General features: G+C 45.3%; 1 protein-coding gene across 1 annotated transcript in view; it reads left to right on the forward strand.

Moving 5' to 3' along the window:
* Window positions 1–1,692: 1,692 nt before the first annotated feature.
* The window catches only part of MYBBP1A (MYB binding protein 1a), an 81,162-nt gene continuing 65,106 nt past the window's right edge, over window positions 1,693–17,748 (forward strand). Inside the window, exons 1-13 of the mRNA XM_054008609.1 lie at window positions 1,693–1,895; window positions 2,673–2,768; window positions 4,077–4,160; window positions 4,538–4,612; window positions 5,383–5,490; window positions 6,798–6,988; window positions 7,368–7,535; window positions 8,654–8,771; window positions 11,939–12,228; window positions 13,180–13,287; window positions 13,899–14,024; window positions 15,945–16,151; window positions 17,249–17,357. Coding sequence (XP_053864584.1) covers window positions 1,719–1,895; window positions 2,673–2,768; window positions 4,077–4,160; window positions 4,538–4,612; window positions 5,383–5,490; window positions 6,798–6,988; window positions 7,368–7,535; window positions 8,654–8,771; window positions 11,939–12,228; window positions 13,180–13,287; window positions 13,899–14,024; window positions 15,945–16,151; window positions 17,249–17,357 — 1,857 coding nt within the window. The 5' untranslated portion in view covers window positions 1,693–1,718. The remainder of the gene's footprint in view (window positions 1,896–2,672; window positions 2,769–4,076; window positions 4,161–4,537; window positions 4,613–5,382; window positions 5,491–6,797; window positions 6,989–7,367; window positions 7,536–8,653; window positions 8,772–11,938; window positions 12,229–13,179; window positions 13,288–13,898; window positions 14,025–15,944; window positions 16,152–17,248; window positions 17,358–17,748) is intronic.

Below are 17,748 nucleotides of genomic sequence, written 5' to 3' on the forward strand. Positions count from 1 at the left end.
TTATTTATTTGTTTTCTTTTATTGGTCTGCTGTTTGGGTTTTTATTATTGAACTACAAGACCTATCGATTTTTTTCCACAGTCTGATTGATTCTGTCAATATGGCTAATGTCTGACCCAGACAAAACAACGCTGTCATATTTCAAAAGCATTTAAGAGGCTAGCTTTCTTAGCATCCATAGCCACACAGCAGCCAGTTTTAGAGAATCTCACTTTAAAATTTAGGTCAGGAGAGATGATCCCTATTCAGAGTCTGAACTGACTCTAGAGGCTGCCAATAGGAAGATCCTATTTTGTGTGTGTATGTGTGTTTCAGCCTTTCACACTGGTCGCTCTGTGAAGCTTTGTGAAATGGAGATCGTGTGATTCTAGAAAATTTAAACAAGACATGTTAAAAAGAAATGAGTTGATCCCACATCACTGGTTCTTGATTTCCGGTTCTCTGCTGTGAGTAAGGTGACCAGACAGCAAGTGTGAAAAATCGGGACGGGGTGGGGGGTAATAGGAGCCTATGTAAGAAAAAGCCCCAAATATCGGGACTGTCCCTATAAAATCAGGACCTCTGGTCACCCTAGCTGTGAGTTGTTGGCCCATCTGCCTGTGTGAGGCCTATCTCAAGCTATGAGAGTTGGTCTTAAGTTTTACAGGTCCATCCAATCTTTCTGCCAAGGGGACCCTTTCCTAGATCTCTCATGATAGCCTATGAGCTCCTCTCCCTGCCTATAACTAGTAATAACAATGCTTAGCACATTACATAGAACTCTTCATCGTCAAAGCTGTGTACAAACATTAAAATCACTTGACAGATTGCTCATGAATTTAAACTGGGCAAGTCACTCAGCCAAAAAATTATGGGGGAATCTTCAGACATTGTGATATGGGTGGGAGATTGTGAACACTGAAGGACACAAAGGCCCAGGGGGAAGAGGGACAAGACTGTGTGCCCACTGACAGCACAGGTTACCCCAAAGTGCAGCACCTCCCCAAGTGTGGAGCCAGGGGCATCCTCCCCTTCTTGAGGTTTAGATTTTGCATGTGTGAGACAATTTAAATGAAGGGACGGAGGGTGGGGGTGTTAAATCAATAGTCAGCGAGATTTTAAGCTTTTTCTACTGAAGTGCCCACAGCAAAACCCGGCATTTCCCCGAGGGAGGGACTTTAAATGACCCCTTAAAATATGATACCTGCCAATATTTGAAACCTATAAATGGACATGTAATGAGCTGGTAGCTCAGTTTAAGTACATGAGGCTAGACATTTTTGGAGGGACCCAGTGGGAAAATAATAAATATTTCATTAAAAAACAGAGACTCTACTATTTTCCTACAGGCTTGGCCTGCGCTAGGCTGAGGGGGCACGCAGGGCCTTGCAGGATAGGGGACCAGTTGGCACAGGTGAAGTGACTTCCCAAGGAGGTGGCAGTGGCTCCCTACTCAGGAGTAGGGCTGAAGGTAGGTCTGGTGAAAGCAGCACCGTTGCTGGGACCCTGCTGCTGGTGCCTCTCTGCTGTTGCACTGGAAACCTTAAATCCAGCAGGGGATGTTCAACTGGCACCGTATCATTGCCCAACACAGCCAATCACTGCACCCTTCCCAGGGCTGGGGCGGCTTCCCAGGAGGCCAGGGCACCGGCTGGACGCATGGGGGGTGGCTGCTGCTGCTAACCCGGAAGGGGCTGTCCCCGGGAGCCCACGTGCGGCTGCAGCGTGGCTGAGCAGTGATGGAGGCGGCCCCAGCCCCGGTTCCAGCCCCGACCCTCCCCGCCTGCGGCCCGCGGGGGGTCCTGCAGCAGAACCGGCAGTTCCTGGACTTTTTCTGGGACATCGCCAAGCCCCAGCAGGAGGTTCGCCTGGCTGCCACCGAGAGCCTGCTCCGGTACCTGCGGGCCAGCGAGCAGGTCAGAGCGGCGGAGACTGGAGGAGGGGGGGTCGCGGTGGGAGTTTGTGGGGTGGGGGGTGAGTCCAGAGCCCCCGGGGCTGTTGTAGGCGGGAGTGGAGTCCCGGGGTGGGGGGAAGAAGGGAGGTGGGTTTAGGGTCCCGGAGATCTGCTCTGGTTGGGGTGTGGAGGTGGGGGAGTGAAGGGACTCGGGCTCTGGGGTGGAGGGGGGTCTACTGTGGTTGGGGGGTGGGTGGGTAGTGGATGTAATTGTGTCCAGGTTCCCAAATGGGGGGTGGGAGGGGAGGAGGAGATGGGAAGGGAATTGGGCCCAGCGTCCCAGGGGGCTGGTTGGGTTTAGGAGGGGGTGGAAGGGTTAAGGCAATTGGGCCTAGGCTCTCAGGGGGCTGCTGTGATTGGAGCTAGATCTCGGGGCACTGTTTTGTTTGGGGTGAGTGGGTGCATAATCCCAGCCCTACTTTCTGTGGCTGTGAAGTAGAGGATCTGGTTACACCGCAGTTGTTCCCTGGTCCGGTGTTAATCAGTGTTGCTTTACCTGGGTTAAATCCTTGAGCAGACCAAGTCACAGGGATATATGCTTGGGCCTGGCTAGTCTGAATTGGGGCAGTGAGGTGCATTTGTAGAATTGGGTATTCTTTGTAAATGATAGTCATGAACCCAGTTAGGAGTACGGTTCAGACAGTATTTATGTATTGACTAGCAGTACATCCGTATGATTTTCCTTATTGTAGGAAAGTGTTCCTAAAAGTACTTTATTTTTTAAAACATAATTTTTTAGGAAGATGAGCTGAAATATACTCTAAAACGATTGATAGAAGGACTGGGAGCAACTCGAGAGGCAGCCCGTCCAGGTTTCAGTCTGGCACTAGCTCAGGTTGGTATTTTCCCATGGGAGCGCACTCTCTATAGAATGCCGATGGGTATGTTAATAACGTCTAACGGGGCTTGGTGAAAGCATGGTGCTTATTTTTTTTTAAGTACTTGGGAGTTCTGATTGGGTAACCTCTGGATGCACAGGGGTCTTGGGAAGAGTTCTTGTATCTCCTCTAGGCCTTGTCTACACACAAAGTTGTACTGCTTTAGCTACACTGATATGGTAAAAGAGTACAACCCCACCCCACGCCTAGTGTGGGCGCACTGATGCTGGTATAGCTTTTCCCCATAAGGTAAAGGGAATGTGCTCTATGGCAGGACTACGATTTCCAGAACAACAATCTTACGAACAACTAATTATATGAACTGTTTTTTGCTGCTGATCGAGAATTCAGTCCTTTAGCCAATGGTCAAACAATTATACAGGTTGGAAAAGATGAGAGAGTGGGTGGCAAAGAGATGAAGTTCTCCCAGAGAAAAATCAAGCATACTGTATACATTTGTTACCATTGTTTGCGTACTCTGTTATTGAACGATTAATGCATTAACTTTTGCACCGTACCCACAGTCATTTTGAGATCTTCAGTTTTATGTGCTTTTGGGGTTTTTATGAACGCCTCAATCCCCAAATAGTTCTTAAAACAGGAGTTCTTCTGTATCTACATTGGGCACCGTTAGTGTGGACACTGTTGTATTGGTATAGAGGTTGTACTGGTATAACTGTATTGGATTAAAAAACAACAACAACCAACTCCTCGCTGACGTATAATGATACAAAAACTGTGTGCAGACCAGGCGTTAAAACAGGTTGGCCTCTAGGACTGATTGAAAAAACTGAAAACATTTTAAAATCAAAGCCAGTCTGCTCCTCTCTGGTGCCAGTCTGTTAAGACTGAAGTACCCTACCTTCGGAACAGGTACAATCTGGGCAGTGAAGACTGTTCTCTTTCATGCGCTCCTTTGCTAGCAGATCTCTATTCTGACCCAGAAGGACCACCTCTAGAGGTCAAAGCATATTTCGTACTCTGCTATAGACACAGTTATACTTGAAAAATTGTGTGCACGCTATGGTTTTTCCCAGCATAGCCATGTCATTGGAAAATAAAACACAATTGAAAAAAATGGCACCCCTAACCAACTTAGCTATGCAGGGAAACTTTTAACTGTAGACCTGGTCTAAGGTTGGTAGAAAAGAGAGTTCAGTTCTAGTTCTGCCTTCAGTCTATAGTTGTTGAAGGTAAATATGGATGTTAATAGAGCATTTTCTCATGGAGTTTAATTTCTGTCTCATGTTGGTCGTGATATCCAGGTTTTGCAATTTTTTGAAGAAATTCCACTGCATGCTGTCCTGCAGCAGATAAAAGAAAAACACAATCTTGAGAGAGTAAAAAAGGTAGGTCCGCCTTGCGCTCATAGCAACTCCAGACAATAGTTGTAAATCCTTTGTGTTCCTTAGTGAGTAGTGATTACCTCGTCACCCTGGCTTTGGGGCCCCTTTTAAGGTAAATGATTCTATTTGTCTGCTGGAATGTGGAGTTAACCATGTTGTCCCAGGACCCCGATGTGCATGCACGGCTTCCATTGAAGAGGTTTGCATATGTATATTGAGGGCAGCACGGTACCTTTTGCATGGAAGGATATTCAAGGCTGACTCTTCCTGCCTGCTTTTAAGCAGTTTTCACCTGCGGTGGGAGCTGTTGTTGAACATGAGATTTAACTATTTTTGCATTTTGAATTGTTGGACTACAGTGTTGATTTTCTTCTTTTCAGAAACTCTTTAGAAATGCTGCCTTCGGAAACTTTTTTGGGGTACTGTCTCTGTTCCAGTCTGGTCGTCTTGCAAAGGTAACATGAGTGTTGCTTGTTCATGAGCAATTGACCTGGTGCTGTCCCAAATGTGGAACAAGACCCAGAGAGAAGGGATGGTCCAGTGGTTATGACATTAGCCTGGGGACTTAGGAATCGTAGGTTCAATTCAATTTCTTGCTCTGCCATATGCTTCCTGTGTGACTGTGGGCAAATCACTTAGACTCTGTGCCTCAGTTCCTCATTTTACAAATGGAGGTAATAGCATGTCTCTATCCCGCTGGGGTGTCAGATGGATAAATACATTTAGGGTTGCAAGGTGCTCAGGTATTTTGGTGATAGGGGCCAGACAAGCTACCTGCTGCTAAAATCATAAGCTTTGTTTCATTCAAATTTATTATATACAGCTGGAAATCAGAAGTGTCAAGAGAACCCAGAAAATGTGTTTAAGGTGCCTCCTTGTAGGAACGTTATCAGATCCAATCATCCTGTGATGTGAAACCTGGGGAGGGTGAGGGTGGGGAGGGGAAGGGAAGGGAGGGATGGGGAGAGTGAGAGAGGCCAGAGGTAATATGGTAACAATATAAAAACTGACCATAGATGGAGGGACAGAGGAGATAGGATATCATGTGTCAGTCACACACAGGGAATGCTGTATCGGGAAGATCTGACTCCTGCGTCAGGAAGCGATTGGGTCGGTTTATTATTAATAATAGTAAGATTCAGCATATTCATTATGAGTTAACAATGGAGCCATGAGCTTAACCTTGGTTGTGTAGCCTTTACTTTTTTCTTATTTTAATTTCTAGGACAAAAAGGCCCTCCTGGAGTGTGTCCGGCTTCTGCAGAGCTTGGCACAGTACCATGCCCACCTCCGAGATCTCCCCAGGAAAACGCTCGTTGACATCCTCTCGGAGGTATAAGGCCTGGCACCTGAATAGCGTAACTTTTTTGTTTGTGGTATTGTTTTTTCTTCGTTGGGTCTGAACCAGCTCCACTGAGGACGAAGGATGCTTTCCATTGACTTCATTGGGTGTTGCACTGGACACTTGGTGGTCATGAAAAATGTCATCTGGCATGTGTATAGGGAAGCTCGTTGTCTGTCCATAAAATTGGTGCATGGGCAACAGCAGTATAAGTCTCCATGTGTTGCTCAGTGTTGGTTGCTCAGATAAGGGTGGATATGTTTGGACTGTTGGGGCTGGGGGAGAGGTAGGTGGTGATGAGAAGGGGAACTAAGGATTATAGCATAAAGAAACTATAGAATGATTTATATGCGTATTTCCTTGCTTCGTATGGTTTCTTTGGGTAGAGGATGCAGACTAGTAACCTTAACTCCAAGTTAACCAAGCTTTTTATGTAAGAATGTTCTTGGTCTAGCAACTTTGATATTAGTTTTTTTTATATGTTTGCCATACTCCTGATCTCTGGCAAATTCAGATACTTTGTAGGTTCTTCAACAATGGAGCTTGTCTCTTTTTATTTCAAAAGTATCGATCCAGTTTATTCCAAAATCTATTGGTGTTCAAAATATTCAGCCAGGAAAATCCCATTGAGATGAACGACACCATTTTAAAATGGATTTGTATCAATGTAAGAAATAATACAAAAAACTCATGGCTGTATAGCACTGAAAGAGAGAAGAATCAAAACGCAGCAGGAAGTTTGCAATTACAGCCATGAAATAAAGCTCTTAGGGCAGAGACCATCTGGGCCCATTCTTGGTTTGACCTTTTTTTTGGTTATATCAGTAAAAAGAAATTTTTGGCACCTTATAAAAAAAAAAAAAAGTGTACAGCCTTTGCTGCAATTGATGACGGGTCCCTAAGATATTTTTAGGTCAGAATCTGCGTCTTTTAAAAGTCAAGGAAAAGGGTTGATATCCCTCTTCCTATCAGATCCACCGTGGCTTTTGATGTTGTACATTCTTGTCTCTTAGGGCTTGTTTAAGCACAAACTTTTTACCCCTTTAACTATACCAGTATAATTACATGAGTACAACTATATTGGTATAACAATGTTGTATATCAATATAGCTATTTCAGTATAGGAAGGAGAATATGCCATACTGGGTATAAGGCACATTTGTACTGCTATAACTGCATCCACTCTAGGGGATTTAAAAAAACCCCACCCCCTTACCTCATATAGTTATACTATTCAATAACTGTGTGTAGAGCAGGTATCACTTGCTGTGTTGCTTCTCAATTGCATTGCTGTGTAGATTCCTGAAGCTGTGTTTGAGGAAGTCCTGTTCAGCGCCTTACAGGCTGACCTCACTTCAGCCTTCAGCACCCCAGAGCAGCTGCACCTCTTGCTCGTGGGCATACAGAAATTCCCTGGGGTTCTGAAACCCAGTAAGCTGAAGATACTGCTAGGCTCATCTGCCATCGTAACCATGGAGAACATTCCCAGGTGAGCTGTAGGAGAAGGGTGCAAAGATACCCGGTCTCCAACTTCCTGAATGTAAATAAGAAACCTAATTTGGCTCTGATGCCTAGGGGTGCTGGATGCCTGCATCTCCCATTGAATCTAATAGGAGACATGGTATGGAGCTGCTGCTGGGGTTGATGTTTATTCTTGGGCATCTCCAGAGTGGCAGAGAGTGCTGATGCCAATATTCAGATCAGTTGCTCATCTTTAGAGGCAGTGGCCACGGATAACTTGTTAGTTTCCATGCAGTTATCTGTCCACTCCAGAAGGTAGTTAGAGGAAAGGATTTTGCCTTCAGAAAGTTCCTTCCCGACTGGATAGTTCAGATTTCCTATCTTCCTGTGGTTGTTTTTCTCTCAAGGCTTGTGCAGGTTTTGAAAACTGCTGCCAGATCTGAGAAGAAGGATAGGAATCTTCCACCTGTCGGGCTGGACTTGCTACGAGTGTCTGTGAAGGAAGGCGCTTTTGAACTCTTCTGGAAAGAAGCTGTGGAGAATGGGCTGCTTAAGGAAAAGTCGGGTCCTAACAGGTTTGTTTTTAAATCTACTCTTCTGCTTCCTATCTGAACGTAAGTTCTGCTGCTGTATGGTAATTAAAACCTGACCAAAAAAAATTGACAGATTTTTCGTGAGAAATTCTCTCCCCCCCCCCCCCCCCCTTTTTCTTTTTTTAATTTTTCTAACCCAGATCTAGTTGTGACAAACCGAAGGAGCAGCTTTGCTGCAATCTAGGAAATACTGCTTACAATGGGATGTTGTTTCCTGTTCGTAATAACTGGGACAAAAAATTAGGCATATGTGACTGTGAAGACCCTGGAAACTGGCAGAGGGACTTAAGGGCAGATGTGCAACTTGAAACTATTTATAATTCTTAAATTGAACAGATTTCAATGTAACAGTGTTCTTCTTAATGTGAGATTTGGAGGTGGAACAGATCCTAAAACTTGTGTCCAGTCCCCTTTGTATGTTACTGTGGGCTGAATTCAAATCGTTAGACCTTATGCGCACCTCTTTTGGATTTGACACAGAACCGAAAAATATCTATTGTTTCCATTTCTAACACAAAGGTGGTTGAGACTGCAAGAGTTAGCTGTTTTAGCAAGTTTTCAGGGTAAGATACCAAAATATTTTCAAGAACAAAGCTCATCAGTCATCTGCTGTATTGAAATTGATTCTGTTTGGAGTCAAAATCTTGTAAAATGTTTTTTTTTGGTGTGTTTTTTGGCACTGTTTAATCTGAACCTTGGTTTGTTCACAAACCTGCTCCCTGAAACCTGACCCGAGTCCAGAGCCAAACACTGTTTCCTTGGCCTATCACTAAGGGATTTTGTTAACTTGCTGCATGCAAGTTACAGAGAAAAAGAAAGACCATTTTCCAACAGGAGCTGCCCAAATCTTGTATTTCGGTGCTCGAATCAGCATCAGGATAGATGGGTGAATGCTCATTTTATGCTCTGAAGTGCCGTTCTTTATAAAATCTGCCCACCTTAGAATGCTAGGCTGGTAGTGTCCCTGTAGTCTTGACTGCTGTCCATTTCTTTACGTCTCAGTGAAGCACACACAGGTGCTTTTCTTTCTCTGGCCTGTCCTTGTGTGTGGTGTTACTACTGTGGCCTTCACTGAGGGAATCTGTTCTCTTTTCACTCAGTTACATGTGCTACCGGTTGCTGGGCAGTGCTCTCCCACTCTTGTCTCTGGACCAGCTACAGGTTGTTCTCCGAGGGGAAGTGATGCGGCACTATGGAGATCATGTGGTATCGGCTCAGGTAGGCGTCCCTGAGGATATGATGCAATCCATGCTAAAGGCCCCATGCTCGAGCAAACCCTACTTGATACAGCCATTTTCAAATATCGCAGTACAGTACTGTTAGAGCTTGTGTTGTATAAGGCAGTATTTGCTGTGGATATATATATATATATATATATATATATATATATGATGGGCTGAATTTGGATTGTTCTTTATCTTCATTGTGTGTTAGTTTCTGGTCTTATTCCTCAGCTGCGATTTTTTTTTTCAAAAGGAGTCAGCAATTGCCTAACTGTTTTTATTGATGTTGGGGTAAAATCCCCGTTGACTTTGCTGGGAGTGGAGTTAGGGCAACGCTGAGCACTTTTGAAAATCCCATCCTTAATCCTTATAGTTTCTTTTTATTTTTTGTGGTGGGATAGTGCCCAGAGGCACCCATTAGGACCGGGGTCACATTGTGCTGGGTGCTTTACAAACACATTTGAAAACAAGGTATAAAAGTGTTAACAGATGCTGGTAAGTCAGGGGTTCCCGAACTTTTCGCTGGCACAACCCTGTTTTAATGAATTATTTCCTCATAGGACCCCAGACAGCACATGTGCGGGGTTACGCCGCACAGAGGATGCCATTTTGTAGCGCAAAATGGTGTCCTCCACCCAGCATGACTTTGCAAGAACTGTATGTGTGAGGTCACACCGCACGGAGGATACCACTTTGCTTCCCAAAATGGCGTACTCTAAGCATTGTGACCTCTCATCCCCCAGACACCTGAGATCACGCTGTGCGGAGCAAACTGGTGTCCTTCCCCCACACACACATGGGATTGCCGTGACCCCATCTTTTTATGGCATGACCCCATTTGGGTCAGAACCCACAGTTTGGAAACTGTTGCGTTAAGTAGTTTACCATAACATTGCTAAATAATCTGATTGGGGCTGAGGTGTGAGTTTCATTTGGAAATTAACTGTAAAATTCATCCCTTTGGCTCCAAGAAAACTAAAATAGTCATTTTTTGAGGGATGTTGGGGGGAACGCACTAAAAAGTGGCATTGGCTAGGCTCTGTGGGCTAACGTAATCCTGTTGCCCTTTGCTGTGGACACAGCAGTCATTGCTCTTTTCTTTTTTTGGGGCACACTAGTGTTCCAAGCTTCCGTTACTGATATCACGGCAGCAGCTGAAGTGCAGTTGTAGCCTGCAAGTGAGGGTAACAATGGCACCTTCTTGCTCTTTTTCTATAATATCTGCAGACTTAAAGTTTTAGTACATCTTGCTCCTGTTAGCCCTGCAAAGCTGTTGGAGAGTGGACTGAATTCTGTTTCTCTTTGTGCAGCAATAGACTTGTTTACTAAATTCTCACCTGCCATCCTTGTATGAGGCCATGGGATTCTACAGGTGACATGGAAGGCCTAATTGGAAGCCATAAAAATAAATGATAATTAATCTCCAGCACCTTTATTACTACTTTGAGCTTCCAATCCCAGGTTAAATTAAGTAAGAACCGCTGGGTTCTTACTTTCCTCCAAGTCACCGGTACAGGTTACTGGAGACTGGGTGCTGGTTTGGTGATCCCCCTGTTCCTAAAAACACATCAATCCATATATATATAATATATATATAAATTTTTTTTTTTTAAACTTGTAAAGTGCGCACATTTGATTTTGTTTAATCGAGAGACAACCAACATGAAACCCCTGTATCCCGATGCTACTCCGCTTTCAGCATAGAATCACATTTTAATGAAATTTTTCGGGGTGGTTCTGCTGATTTTGGACACTACTGACAGTACTGGAGGAGCTGACCAATAGAATGCAAATGTAAGCTCATTCAGTATGGCCAAATGAATGTGGCTGCAGCTTAATTACCTGTGAAATTTACTGGCTTTCTAGTCTAGGGAACATTCAGTCTTTAAATTTCATTACTGCTCCAGCTTCCCTCATATCACCGTATTGATCTTGACATTTCATAAAACAATTTGTTTAATTCACTTAGAAACGTTGCATTATGTGGTTGGAATGGAGTCGCTGTTCTTTCCCCTTCAAGCTTTCTCCAGATATATTTTCATTCTCCTCCCAGCACAGTCGAGTGAGTGGGGATGAATGTACGACATAACTGAAACGCTGTGGATTGTAAAAGACCATCGGGAAAATGGGATAAAGAAACGTGTCTGGTGCTGCTTGGTTGAAATCTCTAACCCTGGCAGACTGCTGTCTGTATCATTCTAGCATATATGGCGTCTGGGATCTAGTGTAGATCTCAGCACCATGTGGCACTCTTTACAACACTCCTAGACTCAAAATTTGAACCACTTGATCTGGACAGCTTGCAGCAAGCCTGGGAGAACAGGCCCCATTGAACATTTATATGTGCTGTGTTTCTACTGCAGGAAACTAAAGCAGTTCTCACAAACTTTTTGGGCAATACTGCCAGCTGATGGTTCTTAAGACCTCACCTATATCAGTCTATGTGGTGTCTGATCTACCAGGGAGAGAGGGCTACTTGCAGTTTGAGATTAAGGTTTGGTGAAGTCCAAGATCAGTGGCAGGTTAGAGCATGCAAGACTCCCAGGGGGAGTCCACTCCCAGTGGTTTGAGCATTGGCCTGCTAAACCCAGGGTTGTGAGTTCAATCCTTGAGGGGGCCACTTAGGGATCTGGGGCAAAATCAGTATTTGGTCCTGCTAGTGAAGGCAGGGGGCTGGACTTGATGACCTTTCAAGGTCCCTTCCAGTTCTAGGAGATGGGATATCTCCATTAATTTAAATTTAAATTGCTGGTAGGTGAAGCAGTTTGGTCTAGTGGATAGATCACTGGACTGGGCCCCAGGAGACCTGTGTTGTATTCTTGGCTCAGCCCCCAGCCTCTTGGGTGACCTTGTGTAAATCACTTCCCTTCTCTGTGCCTCAGCTTCCCCATCTGTAAAATGGAGCCCATTAACTCATTGTCCAGCACTTTGTGATCTACTGATAGCACATAGGGATGACCTGACCACTGAAGGGGTGAGTGGGTTGTGGGGAATCTGGAGTATTGGTACTGCCCCAGTGACTGTCCAGCCCCAGGATTTATTGTACCAAGCGCAAGTACAGAGCAAGGTCAGCTTTGTACAGTGACTGAATGTGCATATTTCTCTGTCTCCATCGTGCAATATGATGGGCCGTAACCTGCTCGTATTAACTGTGTCTTTCAGCTTCCGGACCGGTTTAAGTTTGCTCCGGAGATGGAAACCTATGTTAACTCATTCCTAGAGGGCTGTGATGATCCAGAGAAGCAGCTGGCGGTGATGATTGGCTTCTCCACGCTAACCAATCAAGGCTATCCGGTTGTGCCCAGCTTCTGGAAGGTGGTGAAACATTTGCAGCCTGCAGCGTTGCTGAAATACGTCGACTGGCTCAAGAGGATGTTCCTTAGGCCGGATTTTGACTGCTGCTTAGATTTCACCACCAGCCGGCAAAAGCAGAACCAGGAGAAAGTCAATATGTGAGTGTATTTACAATACAACCCCCTCCTCTTTCTCAGATCCGTGTCGTATGCATCTTCCCGTATTTAGCTCTGTTTGGTTGGCCTGGGGGAGATGTGGGACAGCTACAACAGTTGATTCCCAACAACACTTTTAGCTGGTCCTAGGTCAGGAGCAGCTTGTGTTTTCTGTTCCCTTTATCCTTATTGGGAAACCATAGAAATTTCCTATTGGGAAAACTTCTTGGGAAAATCTGGGGGGATGGAGTGTCTCTAGGTGGTCTTTCTCACTGTGCTACTACCCCAGCTGGACACTCTGTTGCTCAGTGTCTCTTCAAACTGAGATATAAAACTTAGGTCCTGATCAGTTGTAATACAGCACTTTTTGTGACAGTTGGAGCACTGGTCAAATGAAAGTTTGGGTAATTGTATTCTGCCTAGTTAAAATTCCAGCTGCACTCCCTCAATTTTAGATGACGTGAAGGAAAGGGGCCTGTTTGTCTTAACTGTTACTGTGGTGTGGTACGCCAGCATGATGCTTCACCCCAGACATAGGCAAAGACTTGTCAAGGGTAAAAGACACTGTCAGTATGTTGTATTCTCCTTATGACTAAAGATCTTCAATCATAGGAACATTCTTGCTTTTCTTGAAGCAGTTTTTGGTGGAACACAGAGGCTCACTGGATTAGAATTGATTTGAGTTCATATTTGTTTATAAAGTGCATTTATACCAGCTGAAGAGCAAATGCAGATAGCTTAGGAAAGGTACCTTTATACATGCACCTGTCACTTCTTTGTGCATATGTGTCAGTATATGCTTCATTCTAACTGATTTCTAACTATATAAGGCCTCTGAGCTGCAGAAAGTCTACGTGGTATTCAGATTCTCATTACCCATTGTTTCAGTGTTTTCTTATCCAGTGTAGTGTCTGAGCTTCTGTTTTATAATTGTATCCATTTGCGTATTGAAAGGACCCAGCATCGAGTGGTTCGGCTGAGAAAATGGATTATTGCCCGACTAGTCAGCATCATTGACAGTCAAGGGAAGAAGGAAGAGGATTTGGTGATAGACGTTGTCAGGTGAGAAGGATTTAAAGACTACTTAGTGCCACCCAGTGGTGGGCTGATTCTTGGTAGAAGGCTGGAGTGGTACTAAAGCAACTGACAAGCAACCTTGGGCCAGTCACTTAGGGTAAAATTTTCAAAAACGGCAAAATAACTTAGGAGCCTAACTTCCATTGATTTTCAGTAAGACGTAGGTTACTTAGGCACTGCATAGGTGCTTTGAAAATTATACCTCTAATCTTTTGGGCCAGAGTTTTCAAAGGTATTTAGGTGTCTAAATCTTCAAGGCATCTTCAAGCACCTAACTACCTTTAGAAAAGTTGGTCTTTGTGCCTAAATGAGTATTGTAGTAATAAAAATGATAATGCAGGGTGTTAAAGGCCTTCTTCGAGGTACTGAGCACCCTCCTCTTCCATTAACTGCAGGTACCTGGTGGGGTCGGGTGCCTATAGAATTGATGAGGCTTAATTAAAATTTGTGACGTGCTTGGAGATGCTTGGCTGAGAAATGCTAGATAAGCACATGCTGTTTACAATATTGAATTTGCTTTTTATAAAGGTGGTTTTGTATAGGTACACAGAACCCAAGTCAAATCTTCATCTGCACTCTTCCTTTTTCCCCTCTAGGTTTTGCTTCTTCCATGCTTTCTTCGAGACCCAGAAACCAACCTCTGAAATAGCAGAAACGAAATCCCTGCCCTCAGTACCTCTGGATGGACAGTCTCACTCGACGGCTGCAAACTTGTTTTTCAGGTATGGACTTTGCCTGCATGCATTTAACATTGGCAGTTGACCTCCTTTCCAGAGAGAAGGATCGTAGTAGTATTATTTTATTTGTATTGTCCGTGGATGGGGCTTCTAGGTGTTAAGACAAGTACCCCATGATGATAGAACAAACACAGACACAGAACAAACAAACACAGAACAAAAACATGGTGTCTGCTCCCCAAATAACTTACAATTTAAGTGCCAGGAAACAATGGGACACTATTGTCTAAATAGACAAGACAAACACAGGGTAGGGGAATGGGTAGAACACACAAGCAGAGTGAACAATGTGATGGCAGCAAACATCATGCTCATTCAAAAATAATTTGGGGGGGGGTAGGGGGTGTTACTTAGGAGAGTGTCAGCTAAATGGGGGAAAAAAGGGATGGGAGAGGGGGATGGGGGACAGGTGTAGAGTGAAACTGAGGTGAGAAGGGAGGGGGAGGGTTGGCACAGGGCTCAGACAGCCAGAACATTCTGGAATTTTGACTGGAATGTCCTGAGGTCCCAGCTTTGGCTGCTTCTGAGGAGTCTCTAGCTGGCTTCTCTGGCGTGGGGGGGAAGGCACTGCCTTGTCCTAGTGCCCCCAGGGGTAGATAGGGGTGTGTGTGTGTGTGTGTGTGTGTGTGTGTAAAAGTAACCGAAAGCCCTTTCCTTAGAGGTCTTGGGTAAAGCTTCCTAGAAATGCTTATGCTTCTTAACACAATAACTGACCCAAAACGTATCTGTGCAGTGCTGAGGTGAGGCCAGATTGCCTTTCTCCTCCAATTTCCGTTTGGCCCCCATTGACTCAGCAGCACTGGCTGAGGGGAGCGCTATTTATGGACTCCAGCGAGGGGGGGTTTTGTTGTGACACTGCAGAGCCTGGCAGGGTCACGTGGCTGCTCTCTGTTGCCTGCCAGTGGTGTAATATAATTCCAGTGATCCAAATTCCTTAGATCCCAAAAGCCTAGTTATCCACAGGGTGTTCCAGATGTAGCCCGTGTTAGTTAAGTATCGGTTTATCTGATTACCTGGTGATAGGCAAGTTTCGGCTGTCCCATTTGGATGAACAGGAGTGCATTGTTTTGGGGACTTGCTGATTGGTGCTCCACTCACCCTGCCTATTTTTAGGCAAAAGAAATGAAGTATTGATCTCAAGGCCATTGCTGCATCCAAGGCTCTTCTGTCAGGCAATTGAGAGGCCAGGTGCTCAAGTGCCCCTCTGTTGGAGGTCGGGAGAAAGGAGGAGGAGGTGGGGGGAGCATAATGAGTGGAGCTGTCACTTGGCAAAGAATCCCGTGAAGCATTGTGGGATAAAGAGCTTGGGGAAGGATGGCCTTGTGGTTTATAAGACACTGGACTGAGAGTTGGGAGAGCTGGGGTCAATTCCCAGCTCTGCCACAGACTCCCTTGATGACCTTGGGCAAGGTACTTAATCTCCCCTGTGCCCCAGTTCTCCATCTGTTAAATGGGGATCATGCTTCCTGTTCCTGTCCTGTCTAAGTAGATTGTAAGCCCTTCTGGGCAGGGACTCCTCTGACTTCGTGTTTGGACAGCACTTAGCGCGGCTGGTCTTGGTTGGGGCCTTGAGATACTGCTGTAGTACAAATGGGGCCGCAGAAGAGAACCGTGGCTACGTTTTGGGCCCTGGAAGCAGAAAGCTTGCAAACTGTTGTTAAATTAAATAAATCCGTAGAGCTACCCAGAAAGGAATAGAATGAGTGAGCCATGTTTTGGGACTGGTTCCTCTTAACTCATCCCAGCCATTGTGGTGTTGGGAACGGACGGTGGAATAAATCAGACTCAGTGGAGCGCTAGTCCATAATTAGTGTGTCTCGGTGCTATAATAATCCAGTAACTAATGAGAACAGCAGCAGTTCTCCATGTTAATGTGGCGCTCTCTGCTGTCTGCTTGCTTCTCAGTTTGCTTCAGATTTTAAACTCTCTGCCCGTGCTGGGAGACACGGCGGAAGCTGCAGCTCTGAGGGAGAAGCACATCCACGGGGTGACGGCAGACAGGAATCTGTGGCTCTACCTTATTATCCAGTACGCCAGCGTCCTCCTATCCCATGAGAAGCACGTCAAGGCTGTGACTCCTTTCACCGCCGAACAGAGGGCTGCTTGGGACCGGTGAGAGGCGTGGGAAGCCAGCTGAAGTCTGGTGACTAGCTGTGGGGGTGAGGAAGGGCAATGGGAATGGCTGACGCATGCAGGAAATCGAGGCTTCCGTAGCAGAGTGCAAAAGATTTGGGGAAAATGTGCTCCAGGAGTGTGTTTGCCCGGACTCGTCTCTTGGTGTCTCCAAGGCTGTGAGCTATGCCTCTGCTTTTGGGTCAGATCGTCCTAGAGCAGCAGATTTGTCTAGGCTGATGGGTCCAGGTATGTAACATGAGAGAATGGAAGCTGCCTGACTGAATAAGCATCTCCTCCCCTCTGGGTGAAGCAGCCTGTATCTGCCTGCTTTGTCTTTGCTGAGGGTGTATCCTAGATGTTAGAAGTGGATAAGCCCTGTTGGGGCACCTACTTCAGTGACTTGGCCAGTGCAGGATAGTTCCCTATACTGTACTACGCTTTTTATTGCTTTGTCCAGTGTGGTTGAACTGTCCTAAGCAGTGCGGTACCGTTCCTTCCCTTTGGAGACGCATCCTCGATGTTTTGTTAGTCTGTGGAATTCTGCCTGAAATCCAGCCTGTGTTTTCCCTTTAACTTCACCCCATTGCTCCTAGTTAGACTCCCTTGCACCAACTCTAACTCTTCCTCCTGCTCCTTCCTCCCTTCAGATACTTGTTGATGGTCATGTGGCTTCCCACTCCCATTAGCTTTCCCAGGCTGGATTTCTCTTTTAATCTTTCCTCCTAGAAGACCAGTTCCTTTGACCCCCATTTGACCTTTTCTGAACTCCTCCTCTAAATGAGTATGCTGTTGCTGTGTATTCTGCTGAAGTCTATTGGGAATCCGTGCCTTGCCCTAAATACATTCTTTAGAAGCCGTATAGAGAGTGCTGTTGCGAGAATTCAAGAGAAGACATCTATTACCGCCAATTGTTAGTCAAAGACAGATCCTTTCTTACATGCTTTGATGTCATTCTGGTCTAGTTAAATTGCCTCTGAGTATTTGAAGTGGTGCAGTTAACGAGTGCAGGGACATCTGAAGCTCTTGCTCTTGTCTGAGATGACATGGACTTTATCTTGTAACACTGAAAAGCCCATCGTCGTTTGTCTCTTCAGAATGCTGCAGTCTCTGGAGAACCTGCAGAAGAAAGAGAAGGAGTCCCGCAGTATGGAAATCTTTGCTTTCCAGCACCTTCTGCTCTTAGTGGGCATTCATCTGTTCAAGGTAACAGTCGCCGTGCATATTGCGCTATATAAACCATGCTGATGTCTGCTGGGCTTTCTGAACTGCGGGCAGAAACAGTTGGACACTTCCTTTGTGTTTGACAAGATATCCTTCAGAATTTCTGGCTATTTAAATGAAGGGGCCTGTAGAACAGGAATCCAACACCGGTCATAAGCATTGAGCTTTCAGCCAACGAAGGAAATGCATTTGGCTATCAGGGAGGGAGAAAGAGTGACTGGGAGTTGGAGTCCTGGTTTCTAATCCCAGTTCAGCCTCCAACTTGCTGTGTGACTGTGGCAAGTCACGTTCTTTCTTTGCTTCTAAATGGGATAATGTTGCTGCCTTCTCTGGGGTGTTGTGGTTGATTAATGTCTGTAAATGTTTGGAGACC

This window comes from Malaclemys terrapin, chromosome 18 (genome assembly GCF_027887155.1).
Source record: "Malaclemys terrapin pileata isolate rMalTer1 chromosome 18, rMalTer1.hap1, whole genome shotgun sequence".
NCBI classification, from domain to species: Eukaryota; Metazoa; Chordata; order Testudines; family Emydidae; genus Malaclemys; species Malaclemys terrapin.